The 24,434-nt window shown below is 64.6% G+C and overlaps 4 protein-coding genes and 1 non-coding gene across 17 annotated transcripts; 2 read left to right on the plus strand and 3 right to left on the minus strand.

The window, feature by feature from the left end:
- Positions 1-424: 424 nt before the first annotated feature.
- On the minus strand, positions 425-6,825 carry LOC110478510 (E3 ubiquitin-protein ligase RNF19B). 6 transcript variants are annotated; one of them, XR_014953503.1, is made up of 10 exons: positions 6,643-6,825; positions 6,146-6,381; positions 4,992-5,593; positions 4,420-4,601; positions 4,003-4,153; positions 3,490-3,677; positions 2,936-3,050; positions 2,695-2,829; positions 2,412-2,604; positions 425-1,259 (listed from the first exon to the last, which is right to left on the minus strand). XR_014953503.1 is itself a non-coding variant. In XM_085574183.1 (10 exons), exons 3-10 carry the CDS (start codon positions 5,438-5,440, stop codon positions 1,193-1,195), a joined length of 1,455 nt encoding a protein of 484 aa, XP_085430309.1. In that variant the 5' UTR covers positions 5,441-5,593; positions 6,146-6,381; positions 6,643-6,825; the 3' UTR covers positions 425-1,192. The 6 variants fall into 6 exon arrangements, 4 of the variants coding, with proteins under 4 accessions (XP_085430309.1, XP_085430308.1, XP_077638643.1 ...); XM_085574183.1 differs by having other exon boundaries at positions 3,482-3,644; XM_085574182.1 differs by having other exon boundaries at positions 3,482-3,677.
- Positions 6,826-6,899: 74 nt separating this feature from the next.
- ZNF513 (zinc finger protein 513) lies at positions 6,900-11,235 on the plus strand. 2 transcript variants are annotated; one of them, XM_031504466.3, is made up of 3 exons: positions 6,900-7,362; positions 9,324-9,917; positions 10,110-11,235. In XM_031504466.3, exons 1-3 carry the CDS (start codon positions 6,915-6,917, stop codon positions 10,859-10,861), a joined length of 1,794 nt encoding a protein of 597 aa, XP_031360326.2. In that variant the 5' UTR covers positions 6,900-6,914; the 3' UTR covers positions 10,862-11,235. The 2 variants fall into 2 exon arrangements, with proteins under 2 accessions (XP_031360326.2, XP_085430294.1); XM_085574168.1 differs by having other exon boundaries at positions 7,119-7,362; positions 9,327-9,917.
- A 102-nt stretch (positions 11,236-11,337) lies between these two features.
- SNX17 (sorting nexin 17) lies at positions 11,338-17,599 on the minus strand. The gene is made up of 15 exons (XM_021545186.4): positions 17,465-17,599; positions 15,793-15,867; positions 15,475-15,592; positions 15,099-15,163; positions 14,909-15,019; positions 14,452-14,542; positions 14,204-14,291; positions 13,804-13,873; positions 13,595-13,687; positions 13,281-13,484; positions 12,840-12,962; positions 12,663-12,740; positions 12,409-12,483; positions 12,100-12,141; positions 11,338-12,015 (listed from the first exon to the last, which is right to left on the minus strand). The coding sequence occupies exons 1-15, from the start codon at positions 17,525-17,527 to the stop codon at positions 11,896-11,898; spliced, it is 1,416 nt and encodes a 471-aa protein (XP_021400861.3). The 5' UTR covers positions 17,528-17,599; the 3' UTR covers positions 11,338-11,895.
- Positions 17,595-22,561, plus strand: EIF2B4 (eukaryotic translation initiation factor 2B subunit delta). Of its 7 annotated transcripts, none has more exons than XR_014953500.1 (13): positions 17,595-18,168; positions 18,289-18,332; positions 18,409-18,547; positions 18,853-19,062; positions 19,247-19,329; positions 19,532-19,623; positions 19,975-20,089; positions 20,364-20,440; positions 20,629-20,731; positions 20,923-21,050; positions 21,647-21,848; positions 21,924-22,104; positions 22,321-22,561. XR_014953500.1 is itself a non-coding variant. In XM_021545179.3 (13 exons), exons 1-13 carry the CDS (start codon positions 17,595-17,597, stop codon positions 22,518-22,520), a joined length of 2,139 nt encoding a protein of 712 aa, XP_021400854.3. In that variant the 3' UTR covers positions 22,521-22,561. The 7 variants fall into 7 exon arrangements, 6 of the variants coding, with proteins under 6 accessions (XP_021400854.3, XP_085430290.1, XP_085430291.1 ...); XM_021545179.3 differs by having other exon boundaries at positions 19,235-19,329; positions 21,668-21,848; XM_085574164.1 differs by having other exon boundaries at positions 18,856-19,062; positions 19,235-19,329; positions 21,668-21,848.
- A 1,645-nt stretch (positions 22,562-24,206) lies between these two features.
- On the minus strand, positions 24,207-24,370 carry LOC116183527 (U1 spliceosomal RNA). The gene has a single exon (XR_004148159.3). It is a non-coding gene; the product is annotated as a U1 spliceosomal RNA (small nuclear RNA).
- Positions 24,371-24,434: the final 64 nt, after the last annotated feature.

The following is a 24,434-nucleotide window of genomic DNA, read 5'->3' on the forward strand; positions in this document are numbered from 1 at the left end:
CACCCTGTCACAGCCAGGCCAGAGCCACCACTGGAGGGGACCAGGGCACCTCCTTGCACAGCCCCCAGGATCCTGTGCTCCTGTTCCTGGTGAGCTGCCAGCACTGAACCTGCCAGGAGCCACAGCAGCCCTGCAGCTATTCCCTGAGCAGCTGCAGCAAGGCAAGGCAAACACCTGCAGCTCTGAGGGTCTTTGCTGTGGCACAGGACTTGCCACAGGGGATTTTGAGTAAAACATCAACAGAGCACACAGAAAACGGTCTACAGGTTACTGATGTGAGGTCACCATGAATCAGAGCCATTTTGGGGACTCCACAGAGACTGGAGACTGCATCACAAACCTTAATGACTAGGAACAAAGTCTAAAATCAAACCCTCTGGAGATGGATGCCTGGCAGCAGGAATGGGATGACAGCACACGGCAATTGAGACAAACTGGTTTTAATGTCACCAAGCAAAGCTGCCTCAGCTCTCAGGGACTGCAGACATAACTAATGTTTTAGGATTGCTTGTCCCTGTGATTATTCATTCTGTTTATTCAAAATCAGGAGTACCCTCGACCAGGATGTTGCCAGCATGGAGGAAGTGTGAGGTACTGAGCAGCCCCTTCCCAGAGTGATCTGAGATAAACCCACCTGGCAGCAAATGGAAGTTGTGCTGAAAGCAAACCCACTTTTGCAAAGGAAAAAAGTCTTCCTGAGAGGTCTCCTCAGGCAGCCCTATTCTAGGGCAACACACCAGCTCATCCAGAGTTCCTAAGCGTGGAAGCAGCCTAAGCAGCACATCCAGCTGCAGCACTGGGCTGTGTGAGGCTCTGAAGCACCAGAATCACACAGGGCGCAAGAGCCCAGCCTGGACACTCCAGAGCAGTTCAGGACTGGACAACTCACTGCAGAGCCACCAGACAGGGTGGGGAGCTGCAGCCTGGGGCTGCCAGGGAAGGGGGTCAAAGGTACCAGGAGAGGCAGCACCTGGGCTGGGGAGGGACAGACTGAGCTGCAGAAGCCAAAACAACAGCCCAGGACCAGATGGGTGGAGTTCATCTTCAAAAAGGGAAGATGTGCAGTTCAAGGTATTGCCAAAGGCACAACCCCATCACGTGGGAGTCCCAGAGCAGCTGGAGGAAGCTGTGCAGGTGAGCCAACCCACAAACCTCATCTCCCATGGAGATAGGCTGGGACAGCTGGGGATGTTCAGTCTGGAGAAGAGAGGATCCAGGGAGACCTTAGAGTCACAGTGCCTAAAGGTGCTCCAAGAAAGCTGGAGGGACAGGACAAGGAAAAATGGTTTCCCACTGCCAGAGGGCAGGATTAGATGGAATATTGGGAAGAAATCCTTCCCTAGTGAGGCCCTGGCACAGGTTGCCCAGGGAAGCTGTGGCTGCCCCATCCCTGGAAGTGTTCAAGGCCAGGCTGGATGAAGCCTGGAATAACCTGGGACAGTGGAAGATGTCCCTGCCCATGGCAAGGGACAGCAATGAGCTTTAAGTTCCCTTCCAACCCACATTCTTTACTCATTCTGTGACTGCCCAACTCTGAGCAGCAAAACATTCAGGAGCAGCTTTTTTTCCCCAGGATGCTGCAGTGGAGTCAGAGAAGCAAGGATCCCAGTGCCTGAACTACACAACCCATCTGGCAATAGGTCCTCACCTAGAGTCCATGGTGGTCCCTCCACACTGGCCTTTATGCAGGATGGATCCTGTGGGGACCAGCACCAGAGATGGGAGCTGGGGGGCTGCTGCCCTCCCCTAACCCTGGAGCCTGCTCTCGGGGCAGATGAGCTGATACAGGCAGGGAAAGGCCACAATAACCCCTGCGTGGCCTGAGTGTCCTCTTCCTCACACCTGCACAGACGTGATGCCTGTCGTGCACACCACTGGGCTGCCAGGGGGCTGTGCTCTCAGGCGAGTTTTGCTACAGGAGACAGAGGGACCCTCGGTAAGCAGCTTTATTTCCTAGTGGTGCCTCTGGGAAAGGGGCAGACAGGGCTAGTGCAGGGTACAGCAGTGCTGGGGGCAGTTGGCACCCACCCAGGACCCAGCTCCCAGGGCTGGGTGTGTTGGCAGAGGGGGCCTGGCTCTGCCACAGGAGGGCATAGGGCCTGTGTGTGGATCATGACTCTCCCCCTCAGGCCTCCATCACTCCACAGGGACACCCACGGAACTGCCCCTGTCACTGGTGGCTCCCAGGGAGTCCCCAGAGAGGCTCTGCCCAGACAGGGCACTGCTGAGGCTCTGCTGCCGAGCAGAACGTGGCACCGCTTCCACGGACACCTCCACCTCGATGGTGACACCTTCCCTGCGGACAGACACTGGCCTGAGGGCAGCAGCCCAAAGGGGTGCGGGAGCAGGGGACACTGTTTGGAAGGGATGTGCCACTCCCCCAGCCCCCTCGGCACTGCCACCCTGCCTACCTGTCAGAGGCGTCCTGGCCCTCGCTCAGCATGCTCCCCGCAAGGGCCACTGTGCTGGCTGACTGGTTGTCCCGTTCTGGCCACACCGGCCCCGGGCGTGGACTGCGGCTGCTGCTGGGGAGGGAGGCGGTGGGGTCCAAGGCTCCGTCCTCACCCGCTCTGGGGCTGGGCAGCACCGACCACAGCTCGTTCACTGGGGAGAGAGAGCACGCCGTTCCCATGGACTGCCCCTTGCTGGAGCAGGGAGGGCACGGGCCAGGCCTGCCAGCTGTGTGGGACCCACGCTTGGCCAGGTTGTCCAGCTCCACCACGCCGAGGTCCCCAGGCGTGCGGCCGGCCCTGCAGCCCCAGCGGCTCCGGCACAGCGACAGCACCACGGTCCCATACACGTAGGTGAGCACCAGGGGCACACCGACGCCTGCGGGCAGACAAGCGGTCACTGCCCAGCCCCAGCCCCGCTGCCTCTGCTCCCAGACATCAGCCACAGTCCCACCCCCAGCATGGGCAGTGCCCTGGGCACTCACCCACAGTGAGAGCTGTTATGATAGGGGATACAAAGAGAGACAGGAGAACGCTGCTGGTGACAGAGAGGCACTGCTGGCACCCGGAGAGGCTGCTTCGCCGGCTCTGGCCCAGCACCTCAGGGACAAGACAGAAAGGTGAAGGGCTCTACAAAGACCTCAGCACAGCCCCAGGGACTCAGCCTGGCAGAGCTCCAGCCACAGCTATCCAGACACCCCTCCCTCTCCTCAGGGAAAGGCAACCACAACAACACTGCCACCATAGCACAGGTGTTCCCAGAAAGCCCCCCGAGAACCCTCCCTCCTTTCACCCACCCTGACCCCCGCTCCCCAGGCTGAGCACACCCGCACTGGCAGGGGCTGCTGGGGGCAGCAGAAGGTTCTGGCAAGGCAGCACTGTGGGTGGCACAGGGACGTGCTGAGGGAAGTCAGGGGTGGCACAGAGATGTGCTGTGGGCAGCAGGGAGCACTGCAGGTCTGTCCAGGCCAAGAGCCATGGGCTATCAGACTCAGCAGGACCACAGGGACTCCAAGACCACCTGCCAGTACCTTCCTACCCATGTAGATGGGGATCCCAATGGCAATGACAGGGACAGCAACACCCGCAGCAAGGGAGATGACCATGGGCGCTCCCAGCACCATGCCCAGCTGCCACAGGATCCTCCGGGTCCGTGACCACGGCCTCTTCCCCCAGAAAGTGCAGCCAGAGGGGCTGTGGGGACACAGCGGAGCTGAGCCAAGGCTTCTGCAAGTGGCAGACAGAGACCAGCACAGCCTAGCCCCATGTCAGGGGACATCCCTGAACCCACCAGAGAGCAGGCAGCCAGGTTCCTCCAACCCCGAGTTCCAGCTGCCTCCTACAGGGTGCCAGCAGCCAGCCCCAGCCCTGCCAGACCCAGCAGCACAGACCACCCTGCTCCCCCTGGCTAACCCTGAACCTAGCGCAGGGCCTGGATGCCCCCATCCCGGCTCCCCATCCTGTCAGGGCCCCCAGCCTCGGCTCAGTGCAGTCCCACACACCCCCCCCCAGCTCCTGTCCGGGCCCCTTAGCCCTGTGGCCCTGCACTGACCTCAGAAAGTGCACGTCAGAGATCTCCTGCAGGCAGAGCCAACAGAAGAGGCAGCCACAGACCGTGCAGTTCATGCGGTTGCAGCTCCCGTCATTGATCTTCATGATGAAGGCGCTGCAGCGAGGACAGACCTTGATGTCCTCGGCCTCAGCTGGGGGGAGATAAGACAGGATGGGGGAGCAGGACAGAGCAGTATGCATCCATCCCAGCCTGTCCCAGGCTCTTCCCATCCCACAGGTATCATGGGGGGAGCCAAGGTCCCTCTATACACCCCAGCCCAACTGGCACAGGGGCTGTGAGACTGCAGCAGAGGAACTCTGGATCCTGGCTCCAGGAGCCCCACAGGCAGGAAGCACAGAGGCACAGGACTGTGACAAACCCCAGCACTGCTGCTCCCTCCCTGGGCCAGGGCCTCACCGTGGGCCAATTCCTCCGGCTGGGCCAGCTGTGCTGTGGGGGTGGCCAGGCTGGGGGTCGGTGCACAGGGGCCATCAGGGTGCCAGGGCTGCCGGCAGTGGTAGCAGAACTCGGTGCCACAGCCCTCACGCCCACAGGTGAGGCGGGGACATTCGGCACAGCCATGGGCAAAGACAGCGTAGCTGTGGGGAAAAGGCAGCTGGGGCTGGGCTACAGCAGGGTGCACCCTCTCCACACAGCCAGACCAGGTCGTAGCAGTCCCAGTCCTGCACTGAGTTGGAGCCACAGCCCCGGCTCAGGAGAGCTGGGATCCACCCTCACCAACCCACCCTGTCCAGCACCCACAGCCCCAGGGCTCACAGAGTATCTAGCACAGCTAAGGACACCAGCCCTGGCAGACAGAGCTGCATGGGCTCTGCAGCCACACAGGACTGGACACTTTCCTGGGCACTCCCAGCCCAAGGCAGGACAAAGTGCTGAGGAACCCAGCCTGGGAAGGGCTCACAGGACACAGGCACACGCGGCTGCTGCGGGAGAGGGGCCCACACCCAGCCCCGCATTCCCGGCAGTACCTGCAGTCAGGCGCAGGGCACCAGCGGGTGCCAGGATCAGCCACCAGCAGCCGTCGCAGCAGGAACTCCTCATACTTGTCGCGCAGGGCGGGCTCAGGGAGGAGCCGGTGCACGTCGGAGGGCTGGAGCGCGGCGGGGCAGTGCGGGCAGGACACGGGCACGCGGCTCTCGCTGACAGCCAGGCGCAAGTACTGCTGCAGGCAGGCCCGGCACGAGCGGTGCGAGCAGGAGGCCAGGCTGGGAAAGGCCTCGGGGGGCTGCGGCAGCAGGCACAGGGGACACTCCTCCAGTGCCTGGCCCTCGTCCAGGGGCATCACCACACGCGTCTCCTGGGGCTCCTCTGCCTCTGGCTCCGGTTCTGATGGTGCGTCCCCACTGACAGCCTGTGGCTTCCGCCTGAAGCAGCCCAGAAGCCGGCAGGGCCCAGGCACACGAGTGGGCTGGTCCATGGTGGCCCGCCAAGGCAGCCAGGGCTGCTGCTGAGCTACAGAGGGCAGCAGGGAGGGGCTGACCCTGGTGCAGCCCCCATGGCCCGGCTCCTACCTGCACCTCAGCACAAGTACCAGTGGAACCATCCCCAGCTGCAGTCGGCGCCGCTCAGCCTGCAGAGGAACTGCCCCTGAGAGCGAGCCTGTGCCCTGGCAACAGGCCCCAAGCTGTCCTGCCCTGTCCTGCCTCCTTCAGCTGTGCATGACAGGGCCAAGACCGCAGAACTCTCAAATCCCAGCGCGGGGAAGACAGCAGCAACACCGTGGCAGCCAGCTCAGGCACAGGGCAGCGCGACACTCACACCCACCCTCCCCAGGGCTCTCCTCCCAGGGTGAGACATGGCTAAAGCACTTTTCACTGGAGTTCACTTGCCAAGGGACCCAAGACCCAGTCCACTCAGTGACCAGGAGCTAGGTGATTCCTGCAGCCGGGTAAATCCGTCCACCTTCCTCGCTTGGAGCTCACGAATCCATGGCCACCCCACATTCCCTCCCCATGGTCCTTCCCTCTCTACACCCCAAAGCTGCCCCCCTGTCCTCCCCAGCTCAGCAGCACTGCCACACCACGCAGCCTCCAAAATACTCCCGCGTCACAGGCAGAAGCACCGGCACGAGAAGAGGCCAGAACCGGTGACACTCAGGTGAGGCTGAGGAGTCCGAGCATACCTGCTCTGCTGGGCCAGGCACCGGGTGGCTCCACATCCCCCCGGGGACATGGTGCTTCCCGGGAGAGGGCAGCTGCAGAGCTCGGGGCAAACGGGCAGCGGCGGGATTTCCGCGGTGACCGGAGAGCGGCAGGCGGCCGGGGCTGTACCTGTCAGCGGGGAATCATCGCTGGCGGCACGGCACGGCCACGGCTCCCCCGGGACGGCCACAGCCCGGCACATCCAGCGCCCTGGGACCTGCAGAGGGACAGCAGCGATTCGTGAAGAGGCCGAGCGTGGTAACGGAGCGGAGCCACCGGGAGCGCGGACCGAGGGATGCGGGTGGGGATCGGGCACAGCGCGGGGACACGGCTGAGCTGCTCCCCGCACCGTGCACCTTTGTGATCGGCCAGAGCGCGGCGTGACCGGACAGCCAGCGGCCCTTGGGCCTGGAGGGCGAGACGCCGAGCCCCGCGTGTCCCCGGTGTGACCGCGCGGGGACACCGGCAAGGAACTCACCGGGATCTGTCCTCCGCGCCGGCGCTCGGCGGGGCCAGACCCGGAGGGCCCCGGGGGAGGAGCCGCAGCCGCCGCTGAAGAGGCACAGAGACCGTCAGCGTCCGGTAGCGGCCCGGTACCGCCGGGGCCACCGCCTCCCGCGGGCCGGAAGGGGTGGAGCCGCTGCCGTGCCGCCCCGCCCCGCTCCCCGCCCTAGCCGCCGGGTCCTGCCCGTCTCTCCCCGGCCCGGCTCGGCCCGGCCCCTCGCCCGCCGGGCCGGGCACGCTCCCCTCATGCCGCGGCCGCGGGGCCGGCGGGGCCGGGCGGTGGCGCTGCCCCGCGCACGCGCCCGCGCTGCTTCCGGGTCGCGCGGGCTCTTCCGGCACAGCCCCCGCGCGGCCGGGGAAGCGGAAGCGGAAGTGTCCGGGCGAGGCGGGGCGGCGGCGGCCGCCCCGGGCTGGCGGGGGCGGCTGGCGGGCCGCGGGCGGGCGGGCGGCGGGGCCGGGCCGGCGCCGGGGCCCGCCACGATGCCCCGGCGGAAGCAGAGCCACCCGCAGCCGGTGAAGGGTGAGTGCGCGGCGGGCCCGGGGGGCGGCGGCGGCGGCCCGGCGGGGACCCGCGGCGCTCGGAGCGCTGCAGCGGACGCCGAGGATGGCACCGAGGAGACGGCGAGAGCGGCGGTGGTGCTGCCCGGGGACCTGCTGCTGGGCCGTGGCCCGGCCTCCGAGAAGGGACCGCCAGGTGCGTGCGGCCCCCGCGGGGACGCCGCCCCTCTCCGGCGGCCCCGCCGGCGGCGACGCGGCCCGGCCGGGCCCTACCGGCCCCGCGCTCGGCGCATCCGGCGGGGCCCGCCCTGCCACGGGCCCGCCCGGCGCGGGCTCCGGCCGAGCTTCCTCTCACGGGGGAGGCCCGGCCCCCGACGGGGCCCACGGGTGGGTTCTGCCCGCCCGGCATTGAGCCCCGGCACCGATCCCCGAGTGCTCCTCCCCGCCAGGGTCCCGGGCACGACGTGTCCCCGCGGTAGGTTTGGGGCCGCGCCACGCAGCCGCCGCCGGGCTCATCCCGGAGCCACCGCAGCGCTCAGCCCCGGTTCCACCAGCCCCGGCTCCCATTCCACCGCTCCCGTCGGCACCGCGGGCGGGAAGGAGTGCTCTCAGCCTCGGCACCCCGGCCCGGTGCTGGGCAGCGCCCGTCCCGCCGGTGCTCCTGGGTCAGCCCCGGCTGAGGCAGCTAGCGCTGCTCAGCTCCACGGAGCTGCTCACGGTCACCGGCGGGGAGTCACTCCCGCCCCGGGAACCGAGCAGCGCGGGAACAGAACGGCAGAGATGACAGCACAGACTGTCCAGCCCCATGTCCCTGTCCCCGGGGCTGTGCCCTGGTCCATGCGCTCAGTGGCTGCTGGGCTGTGCCCTGCTCCTGCGCTGGCACTGAGGTTCAGTCCCAGCTGCTGGGCAGATGGGGCTGCTCCGAGGACTGTGCTTCCCTGCCCTGGAACGGCTGCTTGGTAGCTCTAGGAGCCTGACAGGGCTTTGGGGACATTCTACCGGGAATAGCTGTCCTCCCATTCCGCCCCAGCCGAGGAGCAGAACAAGGACCTCAGCCCACTAACCAGTCGGGACAGACAAGCTGTCCCGTGAGGGCATTGATGCGACCATTTGGGGGACGGTGCTCTGGGCATGCTGTGGCAGCACTGCTGGGCTGAGGGGACAGGGGGTTCCCTCAGAGGGGACAGCTGGGTCCCTTGCTGTGGCTGGGGCTGAGCTGAGAATAAACGGGATCCCTTGGCAGAGGGCTTGAGGCAGGGTCAGAAGTTCCCCTGTAAGAGCCAGGCCTTGTCATGATGCCCTTTTCTGATGTCTGTGTTTCTGGCAGTGCTTGCGGAAGGGGCTGGGAGGCTGGAGGGGCCTCCCCATCCCACAGAATAGCTCAGCCTCATCCCTGCACCTGCCTGGGGCTCCGGCAGCTGGGCACAGCCGGCTGGCAGCAACAAGGGGACAGTCCAGGGTGGTTCCCGGGATTGTGGGTAGCTGCTGAGTTTGACAGGCCCCAGGGCTGCAGGTCAGGCACAAAACGGGGCCAGCAGGGCATGGCTCAGCTGGTCATGCTGAGCTGTCCCTCCAGCCCCGAACACCAGCCTGGGTGCACATGTGGAGCACAGAGGCTGCAGAAGGATGAGTCTGTGCCCAGCTGAGGAGTTCCATTTGAGAGCCTCGCACAGCCTTCTCCCTGCTGCCACCAGACAGTGGCACTGTGTGGGGCAGGGGAATGTTTCCTGCAGGGTAGAAAGGGCTGGTGTTGGAGCTCCCTGGTGCCAGCCATGCGAGTGCAACCAGCCGCCCACCCCGGGGCTGGGGCAGTGGCACAGTGAGAGGGGCACAGAGCAGCTTTAGGGGCACCCCTTTCTCCAGCTTGGGCCAGGCTGTGCCCACCACCTCCTACCCACCAGGCCCAGCAGTGCCGGTGGGTGATGGATCCACCCATCCCCTCACCCTTCCTGGTGCCAGGGTCTTGGCCAGCCACGCAGAAGCATCAGGGTTTCCCGGGACACCCAGAACAGCCCTCAGCAGGGTGGTAGGAAAGGCCATGGCAGTGGGGCTGCTCACTGCCTGCTGGGTGCCACGGGGTGGGACTGGGGTTGTAGGCACAGGGGCTGTGCCCAGGCCAGCCAGGCTGACACTGCCCCATCCCCACGGTGTTCTCAGCAGACACACTGGTGGGGAAGATCGCTATTCCAGCATACGCCCTGAGCGACGATGACTGCTCCTCTGGCTACCAGCAGCTGAGTGTGGAGAGCGACCCCGAGGAGGGGGGTGAGCCTGGCCCCGCCGCCCTGCCCTGCCGCCAGTGCGGGCTGCAGCTGGCTGCCAGCCTGGGCCAGAGCTGCCTGCAGTGCGCCGGCGCCGAGGGCGGCCGCAGCCAGCGCATCGTCTACTCCTGCCAGCTCTGCCCCTTCGCCTCCCACTACTCCAGCCACCTCAAGCGCCACATGAAGACACACAATGGGGAGAAGCCTTTCGCCTGCCCGCAGTGTGCCTACGCCTCTGCCCAGCTGGTAAACCTGACCCGGCACCTGCGCACGCACACCGGGGAGAAGCCGTACCGCTGCACGTGCTGCAGCTTCGCCTGCAGCAGCCTGGGCAACCTCAAACGCCATGAGCGGGTCCACAGCCAGGACAAGCCCTTCCAGTGTGCTGCCTGCGACTATCGCTGCAACCAGAGCCGCAACCTGAAGCGGCACATGCTCAGCCACCGCCTGCCTGAGAGCGAGGGGCCACACCGACGGGAAAAGGACCCAGGTAAAGGTGGGAGGGTGTGGGGTTGTGGGGAGAGCTACACTGGGGGTGTGGGGCTGGCACAGGGCACAGATCCTGCCACTGACCCGAAGCCGTGTTACTGCCAGGCTCGCCGGGGCACTGTGGGTCGTCACAGAGCCAGTCCTTGCTGGTGCTGTGCCACCCAGTTCACAACCCCAACTTTTTGTCCCGCAGAGCCATTGCTGCCAGAGCTGAGCCTGCACGTGGGCAGCAGCAGCGGCCCCTTCCTACCCGGTTGCGCACGGCTGCGGGGTGAGGAGGCAGCTGCCCTGCCCGAGCTGCTCTTCCCCTTCACGTGCCGCATGTGCGGGCTGGTGCTGGACGACGGGTTCGCACAGGACGAGGGCCTGGCCGAGCAGGTCTGCGGGCGCTGCAGCCTGGCGGTGCTGGGCACCGAGCCGGGTGCCAGCCCCCAGAAGGGCACTGGGGACAAGGGCTTTGCCTGCAGCCTGTGCCCCTTCGTCACCCACTACCCCAACCACTTGGCGCGGCACATGAAGACGCACAGCGGGGAGAAGCCCTTCGTCTGCCCGCTCTGCCCTTACGCCTCCGCCCACCTGGACAACCTGAAGCGGCACCAGCGCGTGCACACAGGCGAGAAGCCCTACAAGTGCCAGCTCTGCGACTATGCCTGCGGCAACCTGGCCAACCTCAAGCGTCACGGGCGCATCCACTCAGGCGACAAGCCCTTCCAGTGCAGCCTCTGCAGCTACAGTTGCAACCAGAGCATGAACCTGAAGCGGCACATGCTGCGGCATACGGGCGAGAAGCCCTTCCAGTGCCGGGACTGCTCCTACACCACTGGTCACTGGGACAACTACAAGCGCCACCAGAAGATCCACGGCCACACAGCCGAGAGCTGGGTGAACCCACGCAATGCCAAAGCCCTGCTGGCCCCCCCAGCCGTGGGCACGGCCCTGCCCTGAGACAGCACTTAGCCCGGCAGTGGGCCTGGGGTGCCGCAGTGCCTGCCCTCCCCAGGGGAGGGAGGACAGGCAGGCAACTCCACGGGGGCTTAGGGCTGCCTTACAGCAGGCCCAGAGGCACACTGGGGCCTCCAGCAGCCCTATCCTGCCTGGGCAGGGTGAAGTCACGACCGGCAGCTCTGACCCCTGCCCGTATGGCAGCACTGCCACATCCCCAGCCACCCCACCTGCCTGTTTCTGCCTGCCGGAGCCTTCCTCTGCCGGGGCCTGGGGAAAAGGGGGGAGGGGGGAACAGGACTGGTTCCATGGCTGTTGCCGTGCTGGTCGGTGTAATTTATATTGTGTATAAAAGCATTAAACAGTCAGTTTTGTTATCTGCTTTTCACACTAGGGGCCTTGTTCTGCTACAGAGGAGGACAGCACAGGGCTGGCACAGAGAAGGGAGGGTCAGCAGCCACCCCCCAACAGACAGCTGGTACCAATCAGGATCCGTTTTAATAATTGTTGCAGTGTGTAAACATCAGTTACTGTCCATTAATGCTCTGTCGGGCTGAGCAGCAGGAGATACGTAGTTACAAGCCTAGATTATGCTGGCATCTATGAGCGGGTTAGAGGGGACTCTGCGCGGAGCCCCTGAGACAGTGTACTGCGCTCTGTCTCGGAGCACAAACCTAAATGCTAATTTGGCATTATGGAGCCTGCCTGGGTCTGCCTTCAGGCTGGGCCAGGCCTTCCCAGCTGGGACAGGAACCGCTCTGCCCCCAGACTGGGCCAGGCCCTGCACTGCAGCTCCAGGGCTCTGCCCGGGCAAACTGTTCAGGTCAAACAAGCCCTCTCCCAGCTGGAGCCAGCAGCGGGAGGAGTTCAGCTGCCCCCACCCCAAAGGCAATGGGCTGGGGGCAAGCTTCCAGCCCCGGGGAGCAGGGAAAGGTGGTTGTAGCAGGTGAGAGGCACGTTGATTGCAACCTGGCTGCAGGTCGTACATTCCTCAGCGAAGGCCCTTGCTCGGGCTGGGGCTGTCCTGGGAAGGGGCACTACAGATCCTCATCACCAATGCCCTCAAAGGCATAATTGCCATGGAAGTCATTAGCACCCACGTCGTTTGCAGAGCTGGAGTGACTGATCCCACGCAGGCTGACAGAAGTGAGCTTGCTCTGTGGGGAAGGGCGATGTTAGAGGACACCACTAGCTCCCCTCCCCATAGCCCGAGGTCTCTGGTGCATCCACACACAACTCACCGAGAGTTTGGCCATGGGCTCCCAGGAGGCATCAGGTGAGTCCTGTGAGGACAGCACAGTTGGGCAGCACAGGGTCATGGGACACAACACCCTCCTCTCCTTCTACCTGCCCCCTCCGTCCCTAGGGAGACTGGCTCACTGAGTTGGTCCAGGACCTGTTTCCCTTCCCAGGGCTTTGGAAGCAGGACACCACAGCCCTGCTGTCCTCTGGGCTTTCCCCAGCCCTGCCAAGGGGACAGTGGCTCTTCTGGAGGCAGTGAGTTCTGGTACACAACATGTCAGAGCTGTGATTGCACATGTCCCACTCACCAGCAGCGGGGGTGACTTCACAGCCTGCTGGCTGTCTGAACGCCGCAGGGCCCCGTTCACCCGCCGCCGAAACATCTGCAGGGAGGAGCGCAGCTTAGCCACAGGGGCTCCAGCATCAGCTCTGGGGTTATAACTGGCCCTGGGGATGCTGGTCCCATCCCAAGGGGAGCACTCAGGACCCAGTCCAGACCCTAGGAAGTCACAGGGCCAGTTGGGATCCCACTCCAGAGCCATCATCGAGCCCCAGCCCTCACCTTGCGGATGCTGCCTCCTGATTTTTTCACCATCAGCTCGTCTACCATGGACTGCAAGCAGATGCTCAGCATGATGGCCTGCAAGGGACAAGTGTCACAGGGCTCTATGCACCCCACAGCTTCCCACACCCTATGCAGGGCCCAGCCCAGCCCTTCCCCTCACACAGGCAGCTCTACCTGTGGGCTGGTGATGGTGACCCACTGCAGCCGGTCCTTGCTCATCAGGTACTCAAAAGCCAACTCCAGCTTCACCTCAGATTTCCCTGGGCTGCTCCCCGAAGGGCCATTGTTCATCGGCACCTGCAAGGACACACACCAAGGCTGGGAGCCTCCAGAGGGGAAGGAGCAGCTCCCCAGACACTGGTGCAGGTCAAGGGCAGCACCAAGCCAAGCGTGGGACGCCTGCCCTGTGCCCACTGGTCTTCTGCCACTGTCAAGTCCCCTCCAATATCCTGACAGCAATGATCCCCTCAGCCCCAAGGCATGGTTCAAACCCTCTCCAGGCCTACTGGGCCAGAAGCTGGTGTCAGAGCCATCACCTTTCCTAGGAAGAGGTACCGGCCCAGCTGGGTCTCTCCAGCCCCCCAGACCCCTCCCTGCTCTCCAGGCATCACTCACCGAGGATGTGACCCGCCAGCACCGCATGCGTGTGACCTTGAAGCTGCCCTCTTTGATCTGCTCGTTCGGCAGCCGCACCTGGAAGTTGAGCTCGTTGTTGCCGACACTGACGACGACGTGGCAGCCCTTCTCGGGGAAGTCGGTGACACAGGGGTCAAACTTGAGATAGCCATAGTACTTTAGGGTCTGCGCCAGGCGGATGAACTGCAGGCAGAGCCAGGGATGCTCACCCGGGCCAGGAACAGGTGACCAACCCAGTACCACACGTCACACAGAGCCAGAACTTCTCATCATGGCATTGTACCCTGTCCTACCTCCTTCTTGGAGACCTTTTCTTGCAGGGACTTCAGCTGCCGGTGCTGTTCCTTGTTGACAAGGATCCATCCATGTTCAATGTCTGACACCGTCTACAAGCAGCAGAGGTTGACGAGCCCCTGGGACCGGAGCCACCCAAGCCCCTGCACAACTGTGGCCAAGGGGTGCAGTGTCTGTCCTCACGTGGCTGTGCCACACCAATGCCCACCTGTGCGTACAGCAAGTTCAACCCCACGTGATGCTCCATCACATCATCATCATAGGCCGAGTCCCAGTAGCTGGAAGGAAACCACGCAGGTTAGCCTCCTCCCCACCTCTCGACAGCAACAAAGAGAAAATCACCCTCCTGCGGGCTGGCTCTCTGACCAGCTCCCCCCTAACCATCAGTCACCATGCCCTGCTCCCCACCCAAACCGGCTGCCATGGGAAGGCAGAAATGAGCTGAGCACAGCAGGGCAGCCCATGCTCCAGCGCCACAGTCAGGGATGTTCAGATGTGCTCCTGGGGGCCAAAGCATCTGTGGGCAGCAATGGCAGGAGGGGAGGGTCCTTCTGTGGAACAGGGAGCCCTGGGCACCACCCCACTGCTGCCCTGCAGCCCCCGCTCACCTCTTGCGCAGGATGATCTGGAACTCGGGGTTGTGCAGGCTGGTGACCGACACGTATGGCAGCTCAAACTCCTGCAGCTTTCGCACAACTGCGGGGAAACGCCGGCTCAGCAGCAGCTCTGGGCAGCAGGAGCCCCATGGCCCCAACACCAGGGTGTCCCGAGGAAAACAGCTGTGCCCCCAGCCAGGGTAGGGTCCAAGCACAAAGCCCTCACTCCAGGCAGGGGGCAGAGCAGATGTCCCACTCACAGGAGAAAGCTCCATCCTTGGTCTCTCTCACTAGAAAGAGGCTGAAGTAGCCAACCAGGTCATCTGGCAGATCCAGCTTGGAGGCCACAGCCTGGGAGGAAGAGCAGGATAATCCAAATATAGTCCCAATATGGTGGCAAAACCCAGCCCATGTGTATTCTGGGACCTCCCAACAGCAGGAAGGCAGCACCTCTGCTGCCCTGCAGCCAGGCCTGGGGCTCCTTGCAACCAGGAAACAGCTAGGGGACCCCAAACATCAGTCGGGACCCAGACACACCCTGCAGCACGCCCATTTCAGCTCCCAGCTTTCAGCCCCACCAAGTCAACCCTGCTCCAGGTGGGCAGATGGCAGGGGAGGGCAGGAGAGGCTACCAGGCTGAGAGAGCCCCACACATGTCAGAAACCACAGAAACGCAGCAGGAGGGGCTGGTCCCACCCAGCACGAGAGCTCTGGCACCTCAAGGACATCCTCTGTCTGGTCCGACGTAAGGATGGTGACCTTGACCTTCTGCCCGTTAGAGAGCAGCACTTCCAGCACCACCTCCTCTGTGGGTATCTGCTGCGTCTCCTGGAGAGAGAAACAGACTGGCACCTGGCCCCTCAGCGCAGACTGGGGGCCCCAGATCCACTACAGCTCTGCCCCTCACCTGCTGGGCCTTGCGCAGGAAACTGTTGAAGGTCTCGCTGCCTCCCAGCGTTGGGTCCTGCCGCACTGCAGGAAGGGGTACGAGGAGTCAGGAGTCCCATGGGAAGGGGCAGGGACACACAGCAGTGCCTGGCCCTTCTGCAGCCCCTCAGTTTGCCCTCAGAGTGTATGCTGTGGCAGCCAGGGAGCCCCCTGCACATCCCCACTCTGCAAGGGCAGGCCACGGGCTGGGACAGGAGCTGGCATCCAGGGGACAAGCCCATCAAATGCCAGTGCTACACTGGGAGCTGCAAGATGCACCACGGCTAACGGAGCAGTGCAGGGAGGAAGCCATGGGCCGTGCCCTGCACAACCGGGCCGGGACAGGCCCAGCTTACCAGCCTGCATGTACTTCTCCAGCTGCTCCCGTCGCTGCTCTACCTCTGCTGGGGTGAGCGTGAAGATCTTCTTTGGGGGAAAGGCTGGGACCACATTGGCGCCATACTCCTTCCTTAACTAGGATGAGAACAGAGTGCTGCAAGGGCCTCCAGAGAGACGGTGCCTGCCTTCATCCCCCACCCTCGCTGATCCCCAGGGACCTAGCAAGGGGAGCAGAGAGCCTGCCAGCATCCCTTATCCATGTGGGAGTCCAGCAGTATGCAAGAACGCCGATGGAATGTCACAGAGCAGGAGTGGGCACCCGGCGCCCTCCATACCTGCTCGTGCAGGCCCAGGAGCTGGCTGTAGCGCACCCGGCAGTGCAGCACCCCGTTCACGTGGATGTTGTAGGCCTGCAGGGAAAGAGGCCGGTCAGATCCCAGCACCTGGCAGGTGGAGGAATCCCAGCACCTGCCCAGGATGCTAGGGAACACCCAGGAAAAGGCAATAGAGGCCCTGCCAAAGGGCAGATGGTCAAAATCGTTCAGGAAGTATGAGCACATCCAAGAGATGTGCCCACGGCACACCAGGAAGGTCTGCCCCTGTCTGCCCAGCCATGGGGAGCACAGAGCCACACTGCAGCCCTGCAGCCATGCCAACAGGACACCCCTCCCTCCTCCCAGGGCTTCACAAGAAGATGGTCCCTGGCTACAGACCCTCTGCTCTGGCTCAGCTCCTGCTGATGCCACAGGCAGAGCACAGCCATGACTGCAGAACACTCATGGAGGGCCTGGCAACTCCATGGGCCAGCTCCCGGCACCTCACCATAGGCAGAGTCCTTGCAGGGAACAGCACTGTCCTCCCAAGTCCTGCCATCCCCGCAGCACTCTTTGGGAGGGCCAGAGGATGGGCACGAGCCTCGAGCCAGCCATAGCAGCCCAGCCTCCCATGGGTGCCCCCAGCGCTGGGACTGCCCAAGGCCCAGCAGAGGTGCCAGCCCAGCCAGACTGCAGCTCACACCAGCACCTCCTCACCCAAAGGCACCACCAGCCCAGTGCCTCAGGATCACTGCGGAGGAACCAGGAGGAGACAGCGGTGATACAGGCAGCACCCACACCTGCCCAAACCAGGGCTCTCCATAAGGTCACAGATCCTGCTCAGCCCCCGGGCTGCCCAAGGGCTCTCCACAAGGTCTCCCCCAGGCCTGAGAAGCCTCAACAGCAGTGGAGGGCAAAGTGCAGGGGGGATCACAAGGACAAAATGCCTGGAGGGCTGCCTGCTCCTGAGCCCTTGAGCAACTGCAGGATTGCCAGGTCTCTCCATCACCACTCACCACTGCACCGTGCCCCACCTCGGGGTCCCGAGGGGGATCCCCCAGAGAAGGATTTCAGCACCAGGGGCAAGCGTGGGTCTTGAAACCCAGGGCTGCCCACCCTTACCCCGAGAGCACAGATTCGGACCTTCCGGCCAGCCTGCGGGCTCTGCCGGCCCCAGGAAAGGAGCTCTGGGCGCTGAGAGCCACCGCCACTCGGCGGCGGCGTCCCTCGGCTCCTCTCCGGAGGCGCTCACGGCGCAGGGACCAAAACAGGAAGCCGGGACAAACGGACGGACGGGCGGGCCAGGATGAGCCGGAGCTGGGGATGAGGCCGGACGGGGCCCCTGCGGGCTGCCACCCCGCCCGCGGCGCCCGGGCAGGGCAAGGTCCGGACACCCCCGGGGCTGTTCCAGGGACCTCCCGCGCCCGATCCGGAGGCGCGGGGGCGGCGGGGCCCAATCCCTGCTCGGCCGTGGCACAGGGCGCCGGCCGGGGACGGCGGCGGGCCGGGACCTGCCCGCCTCGTCCGGCCGCGGTCCCAGTGCTGATCCCGACCCGCCACCGCGCCGGGGCTGCGGATCCGCGCGGCCCCACCGGGGCCGCACCGCACCCGGGCCGAGGAGCCGCGCCACCCACTCGGCTCCGCCGGGCGGCTCCGTTCTGCGGGACAGCTCCGCTCCCTCGGCCCCGCTCACCACGTAGGCGGCGGCGCCGCCGTCCCCGGCGCGGGTCTCGGTCTCGGGAATGGAGAAGTGCATGGCCAGGCCGAACGCGCCCCCGCTACCCGCCTCCCGCCGCCGCCATCTCGGGCCAGCACTCCCCGCGATGGCGCGGCCGGCAGCACCGCCCGCCCCAGGGCCGCCCCGCTCCGCCCCGCCCGGGGCCGTCGCTCTTCACCCGCCCCGCTTCGCCCCGCTGCGCCCGCCCCGGGGACGCCCTGCCCTGCCCGGCCCGCTCCGCCCCGAGCGGTGCCGCGCCGGGGCCGCGGGCGCGCTCGGCAGCGCGCACCCGGCGGGGCACGGGACTGGCGGGGCGGGGCCGCGGGCGGGACCCGGGAACGACCGGCGGGGGACGGGACCGGCAGGGCGGGGCCGCGGGCGGGACCCGGGAACGACCGGCGGGGGACGGGACCGGCAGGGCGGGGCCGCGGGCGGGACCCGGGAACGACCGGCGGGGGACGGGACCGGCAGGGCGGGGCCGCGGGCGGGACCCGGGAACGACCGGCGGGGGACGGGACCGGCCGGGCGGGGCCGCGGGCAGGACCCGGGAACGACCGGCCCGCACCGGGGTGACGTCACCGCGCTCCGCGGAGGAGCCGCGCGTCCGCGGGTCACGTGGGGCCGCCGGGCCGGCAGGGGGCGCTGCGGGCGGCGCACGGGCGGCATGGCGGAGCGGGAGGGTGAGTGCGGGACCGGCCCCGGGACACGGGAACCGACCCCGGGACACGGAGACCGGCCCCGGGACACGGAGACCGGCCCCGGGACGAGACCCGGCCGCGCTCACGCTCCCGTTATTCTAGGTGGGAACCCCGAGGGAGCTGCGCCGGTGCCGGCGGGACCGCAGGTGAGCGGGGCCGGGGCTGGCGTGGGGCCGGGGCCGGCGCCCGGGGTCGGGGCCGCCTGACGGTGTGTGCTCACAGGCCCCGGAGCTCTCCCGGGAGGAGAAGCTGCAGCTGCGGAAGGAGAAGAAGCAGCAGAAGAAGAAGAAGAGGAGCGAGAAGGGGCCGTCGGCCGAGTCCGCGGAGCTGGGCGCGCCCCCCGACGCGGGGCAGCCGCGGGGTGAGCGCCGCCGGCCCCGCCGAGCCCCGAGCGGAGCAGCGCCGGGCCGGGCCCGGGGCCCGGGGCCGGCAGTGTCTTCCGGCGGGTGCAGCCCTACTCCGTGCCCTCGGACAGCCGCGTTTACAGAGAGCCCATCCCCTGCCCACGGGAGCGCGGGGCTGTCCCGGTGCCGTGACAGCTGCGCGGTGCCCGGGGCGTGGAGCCCCCCGAGGGCCCGGAGGGCTCTCCCTGCCGCGGACTGCCCCTCGCACTGGGCTGCATCTCCCGGTGAGGCTGGGCACAGACTCCCCGTTCCTCCCCCGCAGCAGCTGCTCAGCCCACATCCCCTCCCGCCTCGGCTGATGGCCCCGGTGACAGCGAGAAACCCGCGGGGGGCAAGAGCAAAGCGGAGCTGCGAGCAGAGCGCCGGGCTAAGCAGGAGGCTGAGCGGGCCCAGAAGCAGGCCAGGAAGGCAGAGCTGAGCCAGGCAGCCACGACGGCCAAGCCCCGGCAGAGCCCCACCGAGCCCCAGTCCAGTAAGGCTGTCACCACCACGGGGTGCAGAGGGTGGGTGAGGAGGATGGGAGCATCTGGTGTGGGCACAGGCAGAGTGGGCCCATGTGATCCATCCGTGCTCTGGGTTCTGCCTGTCCCTGGGTGCCTCCTCTGAATTTGGGTGTGCACCAAAGCAGCTTGGCCTCATCCCAGCTGTCCTCGCAGTGGTGAAGCGGCTGCCGGAGCATGTGCAGGTGGATGACCCTGCTGCCCAGAGGAAACTGGCCAAGAAGCTGGAGAGGCAGCAGGTAGGAGGAGAACTGGGAGACAGGCTGCACACCTGGGGCAGCTGTGTTGCAGAGGGCCTGGGGGGGCACATGGTGGGACCAGGGCCTGCTCTCTGAAGGGCAGAGGGGAACTTTGCATGATGCCCTGAGCAAGTGCCGGGTGTGACTGGTGGCCCTGGGATGAGCAGAGCACTGGGTGAGCCATCACAACACTCGGTTGCAGGTACCTCTGAGGCAAGACTATGGCACCAAGGTTAACCTGTTCTCCCACCTCCACCAGTACAGCCGGAAGAAGCCACTGACGCAGCAGATGAGGTACAGGGCTTCCCCAGCCCAGGGCTCTGGCTGGGCTCTGCTTTGTCTGGCCTGGCTGCAGAATGGCTCTGGAGCAGGGGTGTCATAGTCTTGCATGTGGGATACACCTGATGGAGTGGTGAGGGACGTTTCGCTTGCTTTGGGGAGTGGCAGTAGAGGCAGCCCAATATCTTTCCTATGGGGAGAGTGCAGGGCCACAGGAGAGGGGGCTGTGGGGAGAACCTGGCTCCTCAGATTACCACCAGCCCCCTTCCTGGGCCATCCCTTAGGTTGTTGGGCTGGGGCTCATAAATGGGTTGAGTGTTTTGGGCTGCAGAGGTGCTGACAGCTCCCTCCCACTGGTCCCTGCAGCATCCCCTCCACAGTGATCCACCCAGCAGTGGTGCGCCTTGGCCTCCAGTACTCCCAGGGCATCATCAATGGCTCCAACGCCCGCTGCATTGCGCTGCTCGAAGTCTTCAAACAGGTACCTGAGCAGCTACCTGGCAGCAGGGGCACTGTGCTGCGTGCAGGTGTGTGTTCCTGTCCCCTGACTGCTGAAGCTGTATCTGTGGTCAGTCATCCTCAGCCTCTTCCTTTGGGAGGCAGGGTCCTTTTCTGGCACTGCCACTGCTGTTTTGAGTCCCTGGAGCACCCTTTGCCCCTCCAGGCAGTGTGTCAGGCTGTGCAGGACGTGTGCCCTGACTGCAGCCTGTCAGGCAGGGTACCCTGAGATCATACTCCTTTTCTGTTTGTCTTAGCTGATCCGGGATTACTCCACTCCCCCCAATGAGGAGCTGTCACGGGACTTGGTGGCCAAGCTAAAGCCACACATCAGGTAAAGGCTCCCAGTGCCAGAGCAGAGGGACCAAAGCTCCACAGAGTTTGGTCCATTGTTCACATCTCTGGGTTGGTATCCACCCAAACTTTGGCTGACTTTGCTAGGCTCCTGCCTTCCTGCCCACCCTCCCTCTCCCTGTGTTGGCCCTCCAGGCTGCTTTGAAGCTAAGCCCATTTCTTCTGCAGTTTCCTGAACCAGTGCCGGCCTCTCTCAGCCAGCATGGGCAATGCCATCAAGTTCCTCAAGAAGGAGATATCATGCCTGCCTGACACCCTGAGAGAGGATGAGGTGAGTGGCCTTGCTCAGTGGCAGGCTCCAGGCCCTGGATGAAGGAGCTGAGCAGGGATGGGATGCAGACACAGAACAGTGCTGCAGTGGAATTGAAAGCTTGTTACTAGGGGGAAGAGCCTGATCCTGACCTGGCTCAAATCAGGGAGTTGCTGAGAGCAAGAAAGTCTGTATGTGATGTGTCTCCTCAGGCAAAGGAAAAGCTCCAGGACGTGATTGACAAATACCTGCGAGAGAAGATTGTCCTGGCAGCTGAGGCCATCTCAAGGTCTGCCTTTGAGAAGATCAATGACCGTGACGTGATACTGGTGTATGGATGGTGAGCATAGGCAGTGGATCCGGCGAGTGGGAGGAGGGAATGGAACAGCATGGGAGGTGAGGCTGTGATGGTCCTGCACAGGGCTCGGCACTGTCCTGCCTGGTATCAAGTTGAATTCCAAGAACCCCAGAGTCACAGCTCCCTCCACCCAGGGCACTTACAGAGCAGCCAGGGTTCACTGGATTTTAAACAAACTGCAACAAAGTCAAATGTTGGGAAGCAAAAATACAGAAGTTTGCATCCCAAGAAGTAGAGGTGGGGAAAAGAACCAGAGATTGCTGCAGCAAGAGTCCAGGTATGCTATGTATGCTGGGCAGAGGAAGGAGCGGGGGCAGGAGGCCAACGCAGGCCAGGAGTGTTGTGACGGGGAAGCTGGTAGAGGGTGTGGAGTGGCAGAAGCCCTTGTGCTGGTCACAGACAGGGAGGTCAGTGCTGCTTCCAGGGAGGGCTGCGGCGTCGCCTTTCCCAGGGTGCTGCCTTGTGCAAAGACAGGGAGACATGCCCTGGGAGCCATCTTGGCAGGAGGGTTCTGGAAGGGGCAGCACTCACAGGATGTGGAGGATGAGGGTGGATATCTGCTCTGGTGGGAGGAGCAGCTCCTGACGGGCGCCCTGCAGCTCCTCCCTGGTGAACCGGACGCTGTGCGACGCCCACGCAAAGAAGGGCCGCGCGTTCCGCGTGATCGTGGTGGACAGCCGGCCGCGCCTGGAGGGCCGCGAGACGCTGCGCCGCCTGGTACGCAGGGGCATCCACTGCACCTACGTGATGATCAACGCCATCTCCTACGTGCTGCCCGAGGTGAGGGGCTGTGCCACGGCCAGGGACACTGCAGTGGCATCAAAGGTGCTGACAGCTCCTGTGCTTCCCCGACAGGTGTCCAAAGTGCTGCTGGGAGCCCACGCGCTCCTGGCCAATGGCTCTGTCATGTCCCGGGTGGGTACCTCACAGATTGCGCTGGTCTCCAAGGCCTACAACGTGCCCGTCCTAGTCTGCTGTGAGACCTACAAGTTCTGCGAGCGGGTGCAGACAGATTCTTTTGTCTCCAACGAGCTGGGTACGGCTTCTGTCCCTTTCCTCCCACTTGGGACCTTCTCTCCCAGTCCCTGCTGTGGACCATAACAGACTGCTCGGCCCTGCCATCCCTGTCCCTGGGCAAGGGGTCACTTGCAGGCAGGGGCACAGGCAGGCAGTGGTGGTGTGTGCTGCTCCAGGGGCAGGACAGAGAGGTGCTGTCCCTCCCCAATCCTGACTGCTTCTCCACTCTCTGCAGATGACCCCGATGACCTGATTGTGCTCCGGAAGGGCCAGGCCCAGCTTGGGGGCTGGGAAGAGAACAAGTCCCTACGCCTTCTTAACCTGGTCTATGATGTGACACCCCCAGACCTGGTGGATTTGGTCATCACAGACTTGGGCATGATCCCCTGCACCTCAGTGCCTGTGGTCCTGCGTGTTAAGAATGTGGATCAGTAGTCAGAACAGCTGCATGGACACTAATAAACCAGGCCCCAGTACTCTGTGTCTGCCATGTGTGGTGTGGCAGAGCCCTGGCACCCATCATCTCATCCATGTCACCACTGGCACAGCTCTGCGCCTTCTTGGGGCCTCTCCTCCCACTCCATGCTGCAGCACAGATGGGTCTTCCCTGTCCCTCGGCCCCTCTTCCACTGTGGTGATAGCCCCTGGCTTACCCTCCTCGGAGATTTGGTGACACTGGGGCTGTGCTGGCAGACCCCGAGCTGGGCCGGTGGGGGAGAGCCCGGGTCCCTGTGGCCACTGGAACCAGCCCCGGAGAGGGCCCTTCCCCCGCGGGGCGGCCGGTCTGTGCACCCCGGTGGTGCGCGGGGCGGTGAGGCCGCACGGAAGCGGGACCGGCGGCGGCCGAGCGCGACCGGCGGGGCCCGGCGGGGGCGGGGCCTGCCGCTGGGGGCGTGGCCATGTAAATCGCACAGCTGCCCTGGCAGGGGCGGGGGCTCAGCGGAGCCCTCACGGGGCGTGTCTATGCAAATTTTGCCCCACCGCGCGGCATACCGGGACGCGGCCCGCGCGGAGCTGCGGCGTCTCACTGACTGCACAGGGAGGAATTCCTGTCGGGCAGGTCGCTGCGCCCCGGTGTGCTGACCCGTGCGACATCACCAAATGCAGTTTGACTGCATAATTTATGATAGGGGAGTTGGTGTTCGCGTTCTCCCTGCCTCTGTCGTTTGGAGGGAGAGTTGTAACCAGGGCTGGCTACAGATAGTGTGCACAAGTCTGTTGGTATACGCAATTGCAGCGGCCCGGATCGTTTACAGACGCAGCGGCAGTGTTGCAAGCCCGACTCCAGGGGCCCTCGGCGCCCGGTCCCTGCCCCATCTCCATGTGTGCTGAAGCAGCCCAGCCTCTCCAGTCTCCAGCCTGCGGGGTCGAGAAGTGCCTCCGGCCCGACTGCACGTTCGGTGGGACGGCAGGACTCGGATTAGTGTCCCAGCCAGCACACCGACCTCTTGGTGGGGACGGACAGGGGCAGAGAATTCGTCCGACTCTGGGTGTGTCAGATTCCCGCTGTCTCTAAATCCAGTTGAACCCACAGACTCGGCAGGGTGTGATCCACACAGTGCTCACCGATGGGATCGCCATCTCTGCACCCCGTTTCCGGTAAGGACTCATCCACCGGGATGTTTCCCTGCTCCTTCAGACATGCCGTGGGACAGGGATCATCCCGGCTTCAATGGCAACAGTCCACAGGCCCCCTTTAGGGATCCGCTGGCCAATTACTGCAGGGAATGGGGACATGTCTCCCGGACACCGGCACGGCCTGCTCGGAGAGAACGCCCTGGGATGCCCCTGAACCCACGGCTATTCTCAAATCGCACACCGAGAGCTCGACCGGACTGTCCTGCCAGGGAATCCCTGACCCCTCGCGGGGCGCCTCCTACACCCGCGGTCCGAGATCCCACGGCTGCCGTGTCCCTCGCCACGTTCTCGATGCAGTGCGGGAGTGTACGCTGCCCTGTCACCTTCGCGGCGAGCAGCGACCGCGGGCATTCAACCCGCGGGACAAGCTCCGCTCGAGATCAAAGAATAGCGGGGGAGCAGAATTCATGTACCAAAAATACGGAACTTTTCTTTGTGCGTTTTAGAATAGTTCACTTAACTCTATTTTTACACCGCAGAGACCAGGGGAGAGCGCGAACGCAGTCCCCCACTACCACAAATTATGCAGTCGAGTTTCCCGCATTTGGGGAAATCGCAGGGGTCAGCACACCCGGAGTGCAAGGGATGAGCCTCGCCCTGGGAAAACCACCTGCCTGATCATGGTGTCTCCCCTGCCAGGTAAGTATGCCTGCCTCCCGCCCCGCCCGCGCCGCCCGCCCGCCGCACGCCTCGCCAGCACACGGCCGCCCC

This window comes from Lonchura striata, chromosome 3 (assembly GCF_050655825.1).
Source record: "Lonchura striata isolate lonStrDom1 chromosome 3, ASM5065582v1, whole genome shotgun sequence".
NCBI classification, from domain to species: Eukaryota; Metazoa; Chordata; class Aves; order Passeriformes; family Estrildidae; genus Lonchura; species Lonchura striata.

Excerpts from the sequence above, each read along its gene's own strand:
- EIF2B4 (XM_021545179.3), top strand. The coding sequence starts at position 17,595 with ATGGCGCGGCCGGCAGCACCGCCCGCCCCAGGGCCGCCCCGCTCCGCC. Across the intron at positions 18,333-18,408 it reads CGGTGCCGGCGGGACCGCAG|GCCCCGGAGCTCTCCCGGGA; the intron begins GTGAGCGGGGCC and ends GTGTGCTCACAG. Across the intron at positions 21,849-21,923 it reads TCTCCTACGTGCTGCCCGAG|GTGTCCAAAGTGCTGCTGGG; the intron begins GTGAGGGGCTGT and ends CTTCCCCGACAG.
- ZNF513 (XM_031504466.3), top strand. The coding sequence starts at position 6,915 with ATGCCGCGGCCGCGGGGCCGGCGGGGCCGGGCGGTGGCGCTGCCCCGC. Across the intron at positions 7,363-9,323 it reads CTCCGAGAAGGGACCGCCAG|CAGACACACTGGTGGGGAAG; the intron begins GTGCGTGCGGCC and ends CGGTGTTCTCAG. Across the intron at positions 9,918-10,109 it reads CCGACGGGAAAAGGACCCAG|AGCCATTGCTGCCAGAGCTG; the intron begins GTAAAGGTGGGA and ends TTTGTCCCGCAG.
- LOC110478510 (XM_077782515.2), bottom strand. The coding sequence starts at position 5,440 with ATGGACCAGCCCACTCGTGTGCCTGGGCCCTGCCGGCTTCTGGGCTGC. Across the intron at positions 3,678-4,002 it reads TCTGACGTGCACTTTCTGAG|AAGCCTTGGCTCAGCTCCGC; the intron begins GTCAGTGCAGGG and ends TGCCACTTGCAG. Across the intron at positions 2,605-2,694 it reads GCTGGACAACCTGGCCAAGC|TGAACGAGCTGTGGTCGGTG; the intron begins GTGGGTCCCACA and ends CTCTCTCCCCAG.
- SNX17 (XM_021545186.4), bottom strand. The coding sequence starts at position 17,527 with ATGCACTTCTCCATTCCCGAGACCGAGACCCGCGCCGGGGACGGCGGC. Across the intron at positions 12,484-12,662 it reads CAGGAGGCAGCATCCGCAAG|ATGTTTCGGCGGCGGGTGAA; the intron begins GTGAGGGCTGGG and ends TCCTCCCTGCAG. Across the intron at positions 12,016-12,099 it reads AGCCCATGGCCAAACTCTCG|AGCAAGCTCACTTCTGTCAG; the intron begins GTGAGTTGTGTG and ends CCTTCCCCACAG.